The sequence below is a fragment of the Nyctereutes procyonoides genome, unplaced genomic scaffold (assembly GCF_905146905.1).
Source record: "Nyctereutes procyonoides isolate TBG_1078 unplaced genomic scaffold, NYPRO_anot_genome, whole genome shotgun sequence".
In the NCBI taxonomy this organism is placed as follows: domain Eukaryota; kingdom Metazoa; phylum Chordata; class Mammalia; order Carnivora; family Canidae; genus Nyctereutes; species Nyctereutes procyonoides.
This window is the reverse complement of record NW_026575043.1, coordinates 9,372,811-9,386,569: the sequence shown is the minus strand read 5'-3', so window position 1 is coordinate 9,386,569 and position 13,759 is coordinate 9,372,811. Positions and strand designations below refer to the sequence as shown.

The 13,759-nt window shown below is 44.7% G+C and overlaps 1 protein-coding gene across 2 annotated transcripts in view; it reads left to right on the top strand.

Moving 5' to 3' along the window:
* The window catches only part of KDM1B (lysine demethylase 1B), a 59,470-nt gene that overhangs the window by 22,919 nt on the left and 22,792 nt on the right, over nt 1-13,759 (top strand). For both annotated transcript variants that reach the window (XM_055322850.1, XM_055322851.1), the window contains exons 7-9: nt 5,306-5,344; nt 9,539-9,743; nt 11,081-11,265. In XM_055322850.1, the coding sequence (XP_055178825.1) occupies nt 5,306-5,344; nt 9,539-9,743; nt 11,081-11,265 (429 nt within the window). The remainder of the gene's footprint in view (nt 1-5,305; nt 5,345-9,538; nt 9,744-11,080; nt 11,266-13,759) is intronic.

Genomic DNA, 13,759 nt, shown 5'->3' with positions numbered 1-13,759 from the left:
TATTTATTTATTTATTTATTTATTTATTAATTTTTAAGTAATCTTTACAGTGCAGGGCTCAAACTCAACAACTGAAGATCAAGAGTTATATGCTCTACCCACTGGCCAGACAGGTGCTCCTAGACAGTTGTGGGTTCTTTTTTTTAATATTTTGTTTATTCGTGAGAGATGGAGAGAGAGGCAGAGACACAGGCAGAGGGAGAAGCAGGCTCCATGCAGGGATCCCGATGTGGGACTCGATCCCGGAACCCCGGGATCACACCCTGAGACAGATGCTCAACCGCTGAGCCACCCAGGCATCCCCGACAGTTGTGTTTTTGAAGAAATTTGTTTATTTCATCTACATTGTCAAATTTGTTAGAGTTGTTAGTGCTGTTCCCATTTCTTCTTTTAGGATCTGTGGTGGAATCCCTGTTTTATTTTTGATGTTGGCAGTTTGGGAGTGAAGGGTGGTATGTACAGCTCTAAGCCTAGGACCAGGGTCTTGCAATGAGCAAGTCTCGTTCTGAAACCTTTCAGGTTAGCCCTATTGGTGCTCAGGCTGAACCTTCGGAGCAGAAGCTCTCTCTGCAGGATAGGAGAGAAAAACAAGGGAGAGGGCTGATGTTGGGGGACTGAGTAACTCATTTTCTAGACTTAGTGGGTACAGGGATGGGAATTGGGGTTTGAGTAGTGAAGGCACACGAGCATGTCCTGCAAGCTGTTCAGTATTGTGGTTGCACTGAATGTAACAACTAGCACCTGTGGTCCAGATGATTTCTCAAGTGGATTTCTCTCCTCTTCTCCTCTTCTCTCTCTTCTCTTCTCTTCTCTTCTCTTCTCTTCTCTTCTCTTCTCTTCTCTTCTCTTCTCTTCTCTTCTCTTCCTTCTCTTTCTTCTTTTCTTGATTTTATTTATCTGACAGAGAGAGCCCCAGAGAGCACATGTTGTGGGGAGGGGAACAGCAGAAGGAGCAGGAGCAGATTTCCTAGGGATCCCTGGGTGGCGCAGTGGTTTGGCGCCTGCCTTTGGCCCAGGGCGCGATCCAGGAGACCTGGGATCGAATCCCACATCGGGCTCCCGGTGCATGGAGCCTGCTTCTCCCTCTGCCTGTGTCTCTGCCTCTCTCTCTCTCTCTGTCTCTGTCTCTGTGTGTGTGTCTCTCATGAACAAATAAATAAAATCTTAAAAAAAAAAGAAAAAAATGACGTGCTCATCGTTGAAACATTGAAGCGATATAGAAAAGAACAAAGATAGCAAAAAAGTAAACCAAAAAAACACCAAATTCATGTGGTCAACATCATGAAATAACCATTGTCTGATGAGGTTCATTCAAGAATATTCCCACATGTGTTCAGGGAGAAGGCCTGGCTGACAAATCACTTCAGAGTGAGGAATAGTACACCTGTGTTGGTTTGATGTTACATGGTTGCATCTAACTCAGTAAAACTTAAGAAAAAGAAGCCAAAGTGAAATAAGAAAGTGCTAAACATGGAATAATGATTTTTTTCATTACAAGGAATAATAGTTTCTAAAATCTCTCTGATGGGCACTTGGGTGGCTCAGTGGTTAAGTGTCTGCCTTCAGCTCAGGTCGTGATCCCGGGGTCCTGGGATCGAGTCTCACGTCGGGCTCCCTGCAGGGAGCTGCTTCTCCCTTTGCCTACATCTCTGCCTCTCTCTGTCTCTCATGAGTAAATAAATAAAATCTTAAAAAAATTAAAAAAAAATCTCCCTGAAAGGTTAAGAAGACATGTGATGAGAATATTAGGAGGTTGGAATTGCCCTAACTTCTTTCTTAAATTGCATGTTTTGATCTTAAATACCAGTTGACACCCAGCCACGAAAGAGGAAAAAATAAATTACATCACACTTCAGGCTGCCTCGCCTTCTCCTCACTCCCAGTTCTTATTAGTGTTTTGAACATGTATTTTCCATCACCCTAATCCCCCTGCCGTTTACTCTTGCTTCTGTGTTTATGTGTGATTACTGTTCCCCACAATTTCTGTATCATGGTTTCTTCTGTCCCTGTTTCTTTATCGGGATTCATCACATGGTTGAATGTACTGTAACAGCAAGTCTTTCTTCCCAGTAAGGGCTCAGAGGTGTCAGATTCCTTATGTTTTTGAGACCTTAACGGTCTTTCTCTTCTCCTGCCTGCTCCCATCTTGAAGCTGAAGGGTTTACGGTCTTTTGGAATTCCAGCTTCTGTCTGTGGCACCTCTTCTCCCTTCTAGGGATCCTCCTTTGAGACCCACTGCTCCAGTCTCAATCGATTGCCATCCATACCTGAACTTGTGAAATATTTATCTAAGTGGTGTCTATTGACACAGAGTCACTTTGGTCTTCAGCTTAGTATTCTGTCGAGGACAAAGTCTGGAAAACTTTATTTGTAAAACAACATTAAACAGAATGGTAGGTGGCTCAGCAGTTTAGCACCACCCTCAGCCCAGGGCCTGATCCTGGAGACCCGGGATCAAGTCCCACGTCAGGCTCCCTGCATGGAGCTTGCTTCTCCCTCTGCCTGTGCCCTGCCTCTCTCTCTCTCTCTCTCTCTCTCTCTCTCTCTCTCTCTGTCTCTCATGAATAAATAAATAAAAAATCTTACCAAAAAAAAAAAAAAACAATGGTAATAAGGCTGCACATGATCTTTGGGGGTTTGCTTTTGTCAGTTTATTTTTTTGTTTTTTGTTTTTTTAATTTTTTTTAAGAGACTGAGAAAGAGAGGGGCAGGGATGGGGCAGATAGCGAGAGAAGGAGTCTCAAGCAGGCTCCATGTCCAGCTTGGAGCCCAACATGGGATGGGGCTTGATTCTACACCCCTGAGGTCACCTCCTGAGCCAAAATCAGGAGTTGGATGCTTAATCAACTGAGCCACCCAGGTGCCCCTGTCGGTTTAAAATATAAAGATGCTTCCATGTCAGTATATAAAGATCTCTTTGTCCTCAGAGACCACATAATATATAGTCCACTGGACTGATATATCCTGATGAATTTAGCCTGACTAAAAGGTATTTAGGTGACTTTTAAATGTTTACTGGCATTGACAATGCTATAGTGAAGAGCTTTGTATCTATGCCATTTTCAGTATACTTGTAGGATCAAGTCTAGGAAATGAAATTTCTTTGTTAAAATAGATAATGGTCATTTTCTTTTTTTCTCTTTCTCTCCTTCCCTTCCTTCCTTCCTCCTCCCTCCCTCCCTCCCTCCCTCCCCCTCCCTCCCTCCCCCTCCCTCCCCATGCCCAGTATGAGGCTTGAACTCTCAACCTGAGATTAAGAGTCGCATTCTTGGGGCACCTAGGTGGCTCAGTGGTTGGGCCTTTGGCTCAGGTCGTGATCCTGGGGTTCCGAAATCGAGTCCCCCATTGAGTTCCCTGATGGAGTCTGCTTCTCCCTCTGCTTCCTATGTCTCTGCCTCTCTCTGTGTGTTTGTCTCTCATAAATAAATAAAATCTTCAAAAAAAAAAAAAGTCACATACTCTACTGACTGATCCAGCTGGGTGCCCCTATATGGTCATTTTATTTTATTTTATTTTATTTTTTTATTTTTTTATGATAGTCACACACAGAGAGAGAGTGAGAGGCAGAGACACAGGCAGAGGGAGAAGCAGGCTCCATGCACCGGGAGCCCGACGTGGGATTCGATCCCGGGTCTCCAGGATCGCGCCCTGGGCCAAAGGCAGGCGCCAAACCGCTGCGCCACCCAGGGATCCCCCTATATGGTCATTTTAATATGAACTAATACATAGACACAAAAGAGGATTTACAATGCTATGTCAGGAATAAGGAATGAAAGCCAGCACTCAGTTACCTGGCATCCAGTTTTCAGAAGCAGAGCATCACCGGCTCCTGTAACTCCCTGGGTGCCCCTCAGTACTTAGCCTTCTCTTCCTCCCCTGCAAGTCTTCTGAATTTTGCATTCATTATTCCTCTGCTTTTTGTTACAGAGTTAATGCATATTTATGACACCAAACAACATGTAAAGTTTTCTGTATTTCTGTATTGGTGATAAATTACGTCCTGTTGTTTCTATTCCTCTGCAGCTTGCTCTTTTTACTCAACAATGAGGTTTTTCAAACACATCCATGTTGATGCTTAAGCTCTAGTTCATTAATTTTCCCTGCTGTGCAGTATTGCCTTGCATAAATCTACCTACCACAGTGTGTCTGTTCTGTTCGTGGACGTGAGGGTGGTTTCTCGTTTCAGGCTGTTAGATACATGTGAGCATTCTTGCATGCTTCTCCTAGTGCATGTGTGCAAGAGTTTCTCTGGAATATATTCTGGGGGCCAGATTTGCGAGGCCATATGGGATGTCAGTCTTCAGTTTATTTAGGTAACTTTTTTATATTGAAGTATAACATACAAACAGAAAATGCACAAATCAAAATGCATAGCTCAGTGAAGTTTCTGAGAGTCTGTCTTTAACCAGCTCCCAGGAAAGAAATTGAACTCTTCCCAGCCACACAGGAGCAACCCTGGACCCCGTTTCACTCAAAAGCCTCCATCCCTTGCTCCCCTACTCATGATCTTGGCTTACTGAACTTTTGGTAAATGGAATCACACAGTATGTGTTCTTCTGGGGCTAGCTTCTTTGTCACCATTATGTTGGTGAGGTGTGTCTATGTCGTAGTGTGTAGTTTAAGGTTGGTTCTTTCTCATTACTGTGTCGTGAGCTATTGTTTGAACATAACACTATTTATTTATTCTACTCTTGGACTTTTTTTTTAAGATTTTATTTATTTATTCATGAGAGATAGAGAGGCAGAGACACAGGCTGAGGGAGAAGCAGGCTCCTCGCAGGGAACCTGATGCGGGATTCAATCCCAGAACTCTGGGATCACACACTCTGCCAAAGGCAGCCATTCAGCCACTGAGCCACTCAGATGTCCCCTCTTGGTGGACTTCTGAGCTGTGTATAGCTTTTTTCTATGACAAATAGTGCTCCTTTGAACTTTTTTTTTTTTAAGATTTATTTATTTTAGAGAGCGCATGAGTGGAGGGAGAGGGAGAGAGAAAATTTCAGGCAGACTCCCTGCGCAGTATGTATGTCTTCAGCTGTGCAAGATAGTGCCAAATTATCATGCATTTAAATCTTGTGTATTTTGTCAAATTTGTTCCAAAATCATTCTGTTCCTTTAGCTTTCCACCCAGGACATTTTTATGAGAGTAGCTGTCTCCTCCACACCTTCACTCCTGCAGTATTTTATCTCACTTTTCACTTTTGCCACATAGGTGAAAAGGGGTATCTTACTGAAAGCAAATTGACACACCTTCATTTTATAAGTAAATCTAGTTACCAATTTAACACTTGGTTTTCTTTTGCAGCCCGAGACCTCAGATCATTGTTCCCTTCCAGAGGATCTAGTGAGTATTTTTGCATGTCCTAGGCTATGGTTCATGGTGCCGTGGATGATAAAATTACTATATGTCAGTGGCAATAACAGTTTTATGAGTTTCTCTGTATTTGGTTGCTGATCAAAGGCTCTTAATCTAACATGACGCCTATATGATGAAAATACTAGCAGTAGTGGTATCATGGGTGATCCTCCCCTGCCTTAAGGAGAAAGAAGTCAAGTTCTATTGCCCCATGTCAAAAGGAATTAAAAAAGAAGAAATGGATAGCTTGCTTTACTACAAGGATCAGTCTTGTTATCCTTGTTTCTCCCTGGTGGCTTTGTGACTTTATCTGCATTTGAATCCTTCCAAGGAAAGAATAAGAGGCTGGTAATTTGATGGTCTTGGCCCAGATTCAGCTGCAAGGGTGCTCTTGTGTATTCTGAGCTCAGGGTAGCTGCTCCATCCAGTCCTGTCCCTGCTCAAGCGGGGGAGGGGAAGCAGCAAGTCCAAGAGGCTGAGCCTCCTCACATTTCATTTATCATATGGAACTTTGCTACCTGAGCTAGTAGATTCCATGACCCAGATGGCAGCTCCCATGGCCGTTTTAGAAAATGAGGGGATCCCTGGGTGGCTCAGTGGTTTAGCGCCCGCCTTCGGTCACACCCTGGAGCCCCAGGATCGAGTCCTGTGTCGGGCTCCCTACATGGAGCCTGCTTCTCTCTCTGCTGGTATCTCTGCCTCTCTCTGTGTCTCTCATGAATAAATAAATAAAATCTTAAAAAAAAAAAAAAGAAAATGATGCTTTACATTTCTGAGTTTCTAAAATTCTGAGATTCTGGATTATTTTGCATTTTAGTAATACAGGGGTGTTAATTTGCAGTTTGTCTACACATCTGAAACTGTGGGTCTTTGATGTTTAGGCAGAGGGTGAATTGACACCTATTAAATCTACTTGAAATCTATTCTGTCACATGAAACGATGTGTTAGATACACTTTTTTTTTAAAGTAGGCTCCAGGGATCCCTGGGTGGCGCAGCGGTTTAGCGCCTGCCTTTGGCCCAGGGCGTGATCCTGGAGACCCGGGATCGAATCCCACGTCGGGCTCCCGGTGCATGGAGCCTGCTTCTCCCTCTGCCTGTGTCTCTGCCTCTCTCTCTCTCTCTCTGTGACTATCATAAATAAATAAAAATTAAAAAAAAATCTTTAAAGTAGGCTCCACACCCAGTGCAGACCCCAATGCAGCCTAGAACTCACAGCCCTAAGGTCAAGACCTGAGCCGAAATAAAAAGAGTCAGACGCTTAACCGACTGAGCCACCCAGGTACCCTCCACCCCCCACACACATATTTTCAATAATCAATTATACCCTCAAGCATTCCCATGGGAAAGAGTGGCCCAAATAATTTCCAGATTTAGGGTAGACAGAATGAGATCATAGATACAAAGGAAAACATAACTGTAAATACATTTGGAAAACCTTATGAATCTGTCCCCTGACATTCAGACCATTTTGCATACAGAACAATGCAAATCAACTCCGGGACAGAGGCCATATTCTTGGAATATAAGAGCTTTAAAAAGTGTAGAAGCATTCCTGGATTTCGTCTGCCAGTGATTTATTTTTGTGGACAGTTAAGAAAGGGTCTAGAGTAGGTTTATAGCCATATCACTTACTTTACCCTTATTTTATTTCTATAGGTTCTTGGGTCACTTTAATTTTTTTGTTTTAAATGTTTTATTTTTAAAATTTTTTAAAGATTTATCTATTTTGAGAGAGCATAGGGAGTAGGGGAGGGGCAGAGGGAGATGCAGACTCCCCGCTGAGCAAGGAGCCAGATGCAGGGCTGGATCCCAGGACCCTGCCTTCACAACCTGAGCTGAAGGCAGACACTCAACCCACTGAGCTACCCAGGTGCCCCTAGGGTCGCTTTTAAAGCAGGTTCCAAATTGTGAGTGTCTGTATGAGTTTCCTAGGGCCGCTATAAGAAATTATTATAAACTGGGTGGCTTAAAGCAACAGAAGTGTGCTGTGTCACAGTTTCAGAGGCTGAGTCTGAAGTGAAGGTATTCCTAGGGCCACTCTCTCCCTGAAGGTCTGGGGAGCGTGTCCCGCTGCCTGCAGCTTCTGGTGGTGCCAGCAGTCCTGGGCATTCCTCTGCTTGTCCACGGATCACTGCAGGCTCACCCTTGTTGTTGCGGGGCTCTCTCCCTGTGTGTCTCCCTGGCTCTGTGGCTCTGCTTCTCCTCTTCTAAAGACACTAGTCGTGCTGAGTGGAGGCCTCACTCTGCTCTAAGTGTGGTATTTGTTGGTAAAGACCTCATTTCCAGATAAGGTCACGTGCTGGGGTTCTGGGTGGAAATGGATTTTGGGGAAGCATTGTCAAACCCCGTGTAGTGGCTCTTTCATTAAATATGCTAATTGATTGACAATATCCAGTACGATTTCTTCCGGGGTATGTGTACTTAAGGTGAGAATGGGGTTCTTGATGGTGTACCAACGAAATGACAGCCGAGTAACCCGGGAACGGTGCGTGTGCTAGGAGGACGTGCTGGTTTATCAGTTGCTCCTGGAGCTGCTCATACGCCAGTGCAGAGACTGGTTGGAGGAGTCTCAAACAGGCTTCTGGGAAAAGGAGGACTGGGAACAGGTAGCAGAATGGCAGGACCTCTCTTGGGTCCTGACTCAATTCACCCACAGCTGCAAGACCCCAGAAGCAGAAGAGCGTGGGTTCGCGTTCATTAGGGCACCTTCATTCTGACCTCTGCACGGTCCGTTTGGAGTGTTGGGATCTGAACGCTCCATTTACTCTCTCCTTGGGGCTACACTAGGAAGGGATCCACAGAGGCAGCCGTGGTGTGTCTGAGAAGTTGCTGAAGCTTCTCTTGTTCTCCGGCACAGCCCAGGCTGGCCGAGGTTAGCCTTGAGAATAGAGAACAAACCGAAATGCCTTCAGGGCCTGGGCAGGTAGATGAATGCGTGAAGCAGCTGGTAGTAATTTATAGCAGGTGTTGGGGCTTGTAATCAACCAAAAAATGCTCGCCCCAGACTTGGACCCTGTGAAAGCTGAGGAGGAAGCAGAACACATCTGCAAACCGGATTCCCCCTCTGGACCTCAAGGTCACAGACCCCTGCTTGATGGCAGGTGGCATCTGCTTAAAGCCTGCAGAACTGCCACCACAGGGTCCCAGAGCTCAGGGTTCTCCTAGATCAGATTCTTAGAATTCTTGGACCACACATTGAAGATCATGTTTAGAAAAAGGCCGTCAAACATAGGCTTTGGCGGCGGTGTTGCTTTAGAAGCCAAGTAAATTTTATTCTTATTGCAATAGTTAGTCATCATGGGGATGCTTTGATCCAATGAGTCCATATGTTAAATCAACTCTGGAATGTGATCACATATCTTAAGACCAAAAATAGCTTTTTTGTTCATTTCTACATTTAGCGTCTTATTTCAACTGTTGTAGTGTACTTCTTCCTCTGAAAGTGTTCAGTAGCTTCTAGCAGAAAAGAGTAATGCTTGACTACTTCTCAGGAGAACTATTTTTTTCTGCCCAGTTTCATCTAAAGTTATTTTTAGATCCTAAGTGAAGGGGTGGGGGGGTTGGGGGGCATGGATAATAAATGATTACTGAAGAGAAAGAAGTTTCCTATGTCAAGCCAAAAGCCGGACTTGCAACGTAGTGGATTGTACTGGTTGTGACGTTACCTGTAATGACACTGTAATGCTGTTCCAGATGCACCCTTAAGATTTTCCTGGTGTTCTGGGGGATTCCTGGGTGGCCCAGTGGTTTAGCGCCACCTTAGGCCCAGGGTGTGATCCTGGAGACCCAGGATCGAGTTCCACGTTGGGCTCCCTGCATGGAGCCTGCTTCTCCCTCTGCCTGTGTCTCTGCCCCCCCCTCTTTCTCCCCCCACCCCGTGTCTCTCATGAATAAATAAATAAAATCAAAAAATTTTCCTGGTGTTGGTGGGGGCTTGGTGTTTGAGGGGGCATGGGAGGAGGCTATTGCTGTCTATCTGCAAGAACTCTGCTATGAAATGTTCTCTCCGGCTGTTTTGGTTTCTAAATCTGAGTGTGCAGAACTCTGGTGTGGGATTGTTGAGTGTGAAAAGGCCGAGGGGAGGGCTCTGGGTGAACGATCTATCCTTGGCTGAACCTGCATGTGCATTTCTTATGTCTGCCTTTGTCAAGCCTCTTCATCTTGCTCTGCCTCGTTTCAGAGAGTGTCGGAAGTTTCCAACCACTGGTGGTACTCCATGCTCATCCTCCCTCCTTTGCTGAAAGACAGCGTGGCAGCGCCTCTGCTCTCTGCCTACTACCCTGACTGCGTTGGCATGAGCCCCTCCTGTGCCAGCACGCACCGTGTGGCAGGCAACACCAGCCCCGGGAAGCTGGAGCACTCCAAGGCGGTCCCCTCTGTGCTGGGTGAGAGCCTGTTAAGAGTTTTTTTAGGGGCACCTGGGTGGCTCAGTGGTTGAGGATCTGCCTTCGGCTCAGGTCATGGTCCCGTGTCCTGGGATCGAGTCCCACATCAGGCTCCCTGTGAGGGGCCTCCTTCTCCCTCTGTGTCTCTGCCTCTGTGTCTGTGTCTCTCGTGAACAAATAAAATCTTAAAAAAAAATCCAAGGTTTTAAAAAATATTTATTTTTTAAAAAGATTTTATTAGAGAACATGTGCATAAGTTGGAGGGGGGAGAGGCAGAGGAAGAAGGGGGAAGCAGTCTCCCTTCCCACTGAGCGGAGAACCCAGTGTGGGGCTTGATCCCAGGGATCATGACCCGAGCCGAAGGCAGACGCTTAACCGATGGAGCTGCCAATGTACCACCCTATTTTAAGGCTTTTAACTAGTAACACTGGGCCCTCTAAAACTGTGGATGTGGTCTGAATCAAAGCCAAAGTGGTAAATCCCAGGGTTAGTGAAGGTGCAGTGAAAATTTGGCCATGAATCAAAAACCTTAAAATAGACACCCCTTTATTCTAGTAATTTATCATAAATAGTCAAAGTAAATTATCAAAAGTTAATCTAAAGATTTATACGGCATTGTTTATAAGAGTGAAATTATTAGGTGAAACTTAAATGGCCCGGAATAGAGAAGTGGTTAAATAATAGGAAAATATTCTTTGTCTATTGAAGTCACATTTAGTGACACAGGACAGTGTTCTCAAAAATGCAGGTTAGGAAACAGCATGTTTTTCTTGCTTTTAAAAAATGGGTGCTTGATATATTAACAGTCTCTGCGCATAGAAGCAGAACTAAGTATAGACTGTACCCTTAAATGTCACCTCATGGCTCAAGGAGGATCAGGGGTTAGTGACTGTTACGTGCCTCTGTGAACTGACTCCTATTTTAATCAGAAAATTCCAATAAAGGTTACTTTTAAAATCTAGTTCTGTGGGGAGTTGGCGGTCACAAAGTTTCAGTCTGATGAGATAATAGAAGGTCTGGAGATTTGTTGCACAACAGTGTGAATCCACTTCACCCGGCTGAACAGGACACTTCAACACGGTCGAGGTGGTCGATTTTATGACAGGCACGTAACCCCAATTAAAACCTTAAAAAAATTTTTCCCATACTATAGAAATTAAATTCATGAAGGAAGAAAAAGTATGTATTTCACGTGTATCTCGTCTGACTGGCCAGAGGGAGCGGGGATGTTTCTGTGGGACAGGCCATAGGCCTCGCCGAGGTGTATGCTGGCTCTGTCACGACCCTGGGCTTGGCGGGTGCAGCTACAGGATTTGTGCGTCTGTGTCTACTGTCAGTTCCAGGCATGAACCGGTACTTCCAGCCCTTCTACCAGCCCAACGAGTGTGGCAAAGCCCTGTGCGTGAGGCCGGACGTGATGGAGCTGGACGAGCTCTATGAGTTCCCCGAGTATTCCCGAGACCCCACCATGTACCTGGCCTTGAGGAACCTCATCCTCGCACTGTGGTACACCAATTGCAAAGTGAGTGGAGGCAAAGTCAGCTAAGGCCCACGGACGGAAGGCCGCTCTGGAAAGAGGGGGGCTGCCGTCGCTTTGGGGAAGCCTTTAGATGAGGGGTTCTCTACCCTCACACTGCTGACATTGGGTGGATCTCCTTTGTCCGGGGGCTGTCCTGTGCCCTGTGGGATGTTCAGCAGCAGCCCTGGCCTCCACCCACTAGCTGCCAGTATCACCCCCGGTTGTGACAACCAGAGATGTCTCCATCCTTGCCTAGTGGGCGCAGAGCCTCCCTATCCTGGGAACGAACCACTGCCTCAGATTATCTGCCATCCGAATTTTTGAGTCTCTAGTAAGTGACTGTAAGGTGCAGAGTTGGTTTCAGAGAGTTCCAGTATGAATGCAGAGAGGAAAAAAAAAAAAAACATTCAAAATTGGATTAGAATCTCTTGAGGGCAGGGTTTCTGAACTCATTACCCTCCACTGTTGGAACAGCTGAGACTGAGTATATGTTAAAGGCCTCATGCAGCCCCCACCTGGAAAGGGGTGAGGCCAAATGCAGGGGAATATAAGCTTTTCTTTAATTTCTTTTCTTTTTTTTTAAGCAAAGGTTTTCCTGACCCTAGTTTTTTTTGTGATTTATTATTTTTTTCTGTAATTATTTGAGTGACTGCTGAATGCAGGATATTTGGCAAGACGGCCAAAGTAATTGTGATTAAAGAAAGACATCCCATTACACTTTGGTATTTCACTGGATCAGAACCTAGCGTGAGATGGCCTGATTAGGTGTATGGCTGTTAATACAATTTATAGGAAGTATATAAGAGGCTTGGACACAGAATTGTTCATTTCCTCCCTAGTGGGCTTGAGGTAGGTGCTCAATAAACATTTGCTGAACTGAACAAAACTGTGGTCAGAATTTCCTGGAAATAAGTTGTAAAGGTACACTTTTTAGAAACAGCCCTGGATTCATTTTTCTTCACATTTCTTTTTGTTCGACTTGGAAGATTGATTTATATACTGGTAAAGAATGTTATAGGAAAAAAAATTCCTCAGCCTTGTCAGTCTGGATCTACTTTAATAAAATATTGTGTGTTATTTACGTTTAATATTCTAGTGGAAAAACACACATGTTATTTGCTGTGAAAAAAATCAAAAGATTTTGAAATTACTTTAAATTTCATGACCACAAACTAGTTTTTTTACCTTCGGCACCAACCCAAGGCAGTGTTATCTCTTGAATATAGTTGATCCTTAAACAATGTGGCAGTTAGTGGCGTTGACACCCCCCTTCCCAAACCTAGCCAAAAATCTACATACAACTCGGAAAACACACAGAACTGCACTGTACTCATCGAAAATCTCCACCTGTGTGTGGACCCACACAGTTCAAACCTGTGTTGTTCATGGGTCTCCTGTATGGTCCTCTTCCTGTATGGTCAGGTTCCATTGGAGCTGGGCATTGGTGGCAGTTGGAGGACAAGCCAGAGGTTGGGACATCCCCTTGCCTCCAGGACTCTTGAGTCTGTTCTAACTTCATGACAGTGGGTCAAGACTATGCTAATCTTGTCTCTTTGAAATGTTCCAGGGCCTTGCCAACTCTGGGGTGAGCAGGGAAAGGCAGTGTCATTTTTTTTTTTTTAAACGAGTTCCTAAATCTGCCTCCCCACATCCTATTGGAGATGAGAATCCATCTTTTCCTGCTGCCAGTATGAGTGGGAGCGTGGGCTTCTGTGGTGGCCCTTCCTGTGTGGTTTATCGAGTCAGGAATATATTTGCGATGTGGTCAGCCCACGCTGCCTCTAGCTGTCATTCTTAGGAAGGAGAAGTTTAGGTGATAAAATACAAATTGCCATATTTTTCCTTTTGCCCCTTCTTTTTCTTTGCCAGGCAAAAACCCCTCTTTGATCTTACCGTGTCTTAGTGATAGAGGATGGACTTGAATACTGAATACCCTGAGAGGGCTTTTGTTTTGTTTTGTTTTTGTTTGTTTGCTTGTTTTTGCTTTTTTATCGTGGTAAAATACAATGTAAAGTTTACCATTTTTACCAATGTAAAACATACAGTTCAGTGGCATGAGGTAAATAGACAATGTTATATAATCATTCCCATATCTCATTCTAGAACTCTTCGTTACACTAAGAGGAAACCCTACAGCCATTAAGCAGTGGCTCCCCATTCCTCCCTTCCCCCAGCCTCTGGCAGCCATTAGTCTACTTCCTGTCTTTATAGATTTGCTGGTTGCAGGTTGTTCATACAAATGGAATCCTACAGGGTGTGATCTTTTGTAAGGAGCTTCTTCACACAGCATAATGTTTTCAGGATTCCTGAAACATGGATCAGTACCTCATTTCTTTTTATGGCCAAGTAATAGGCCGTGTATGGATATATACCCCATTTGGTTTATCGATTCATCCTTTGATGAACACTTGGACAGTCCCTACCTTCTGGCAGTTTGAGTAGTGCTGCTATGAATTTCGCATGAGCCTGTGTTTTCAGGTTTTTTTTGGTGTTATAC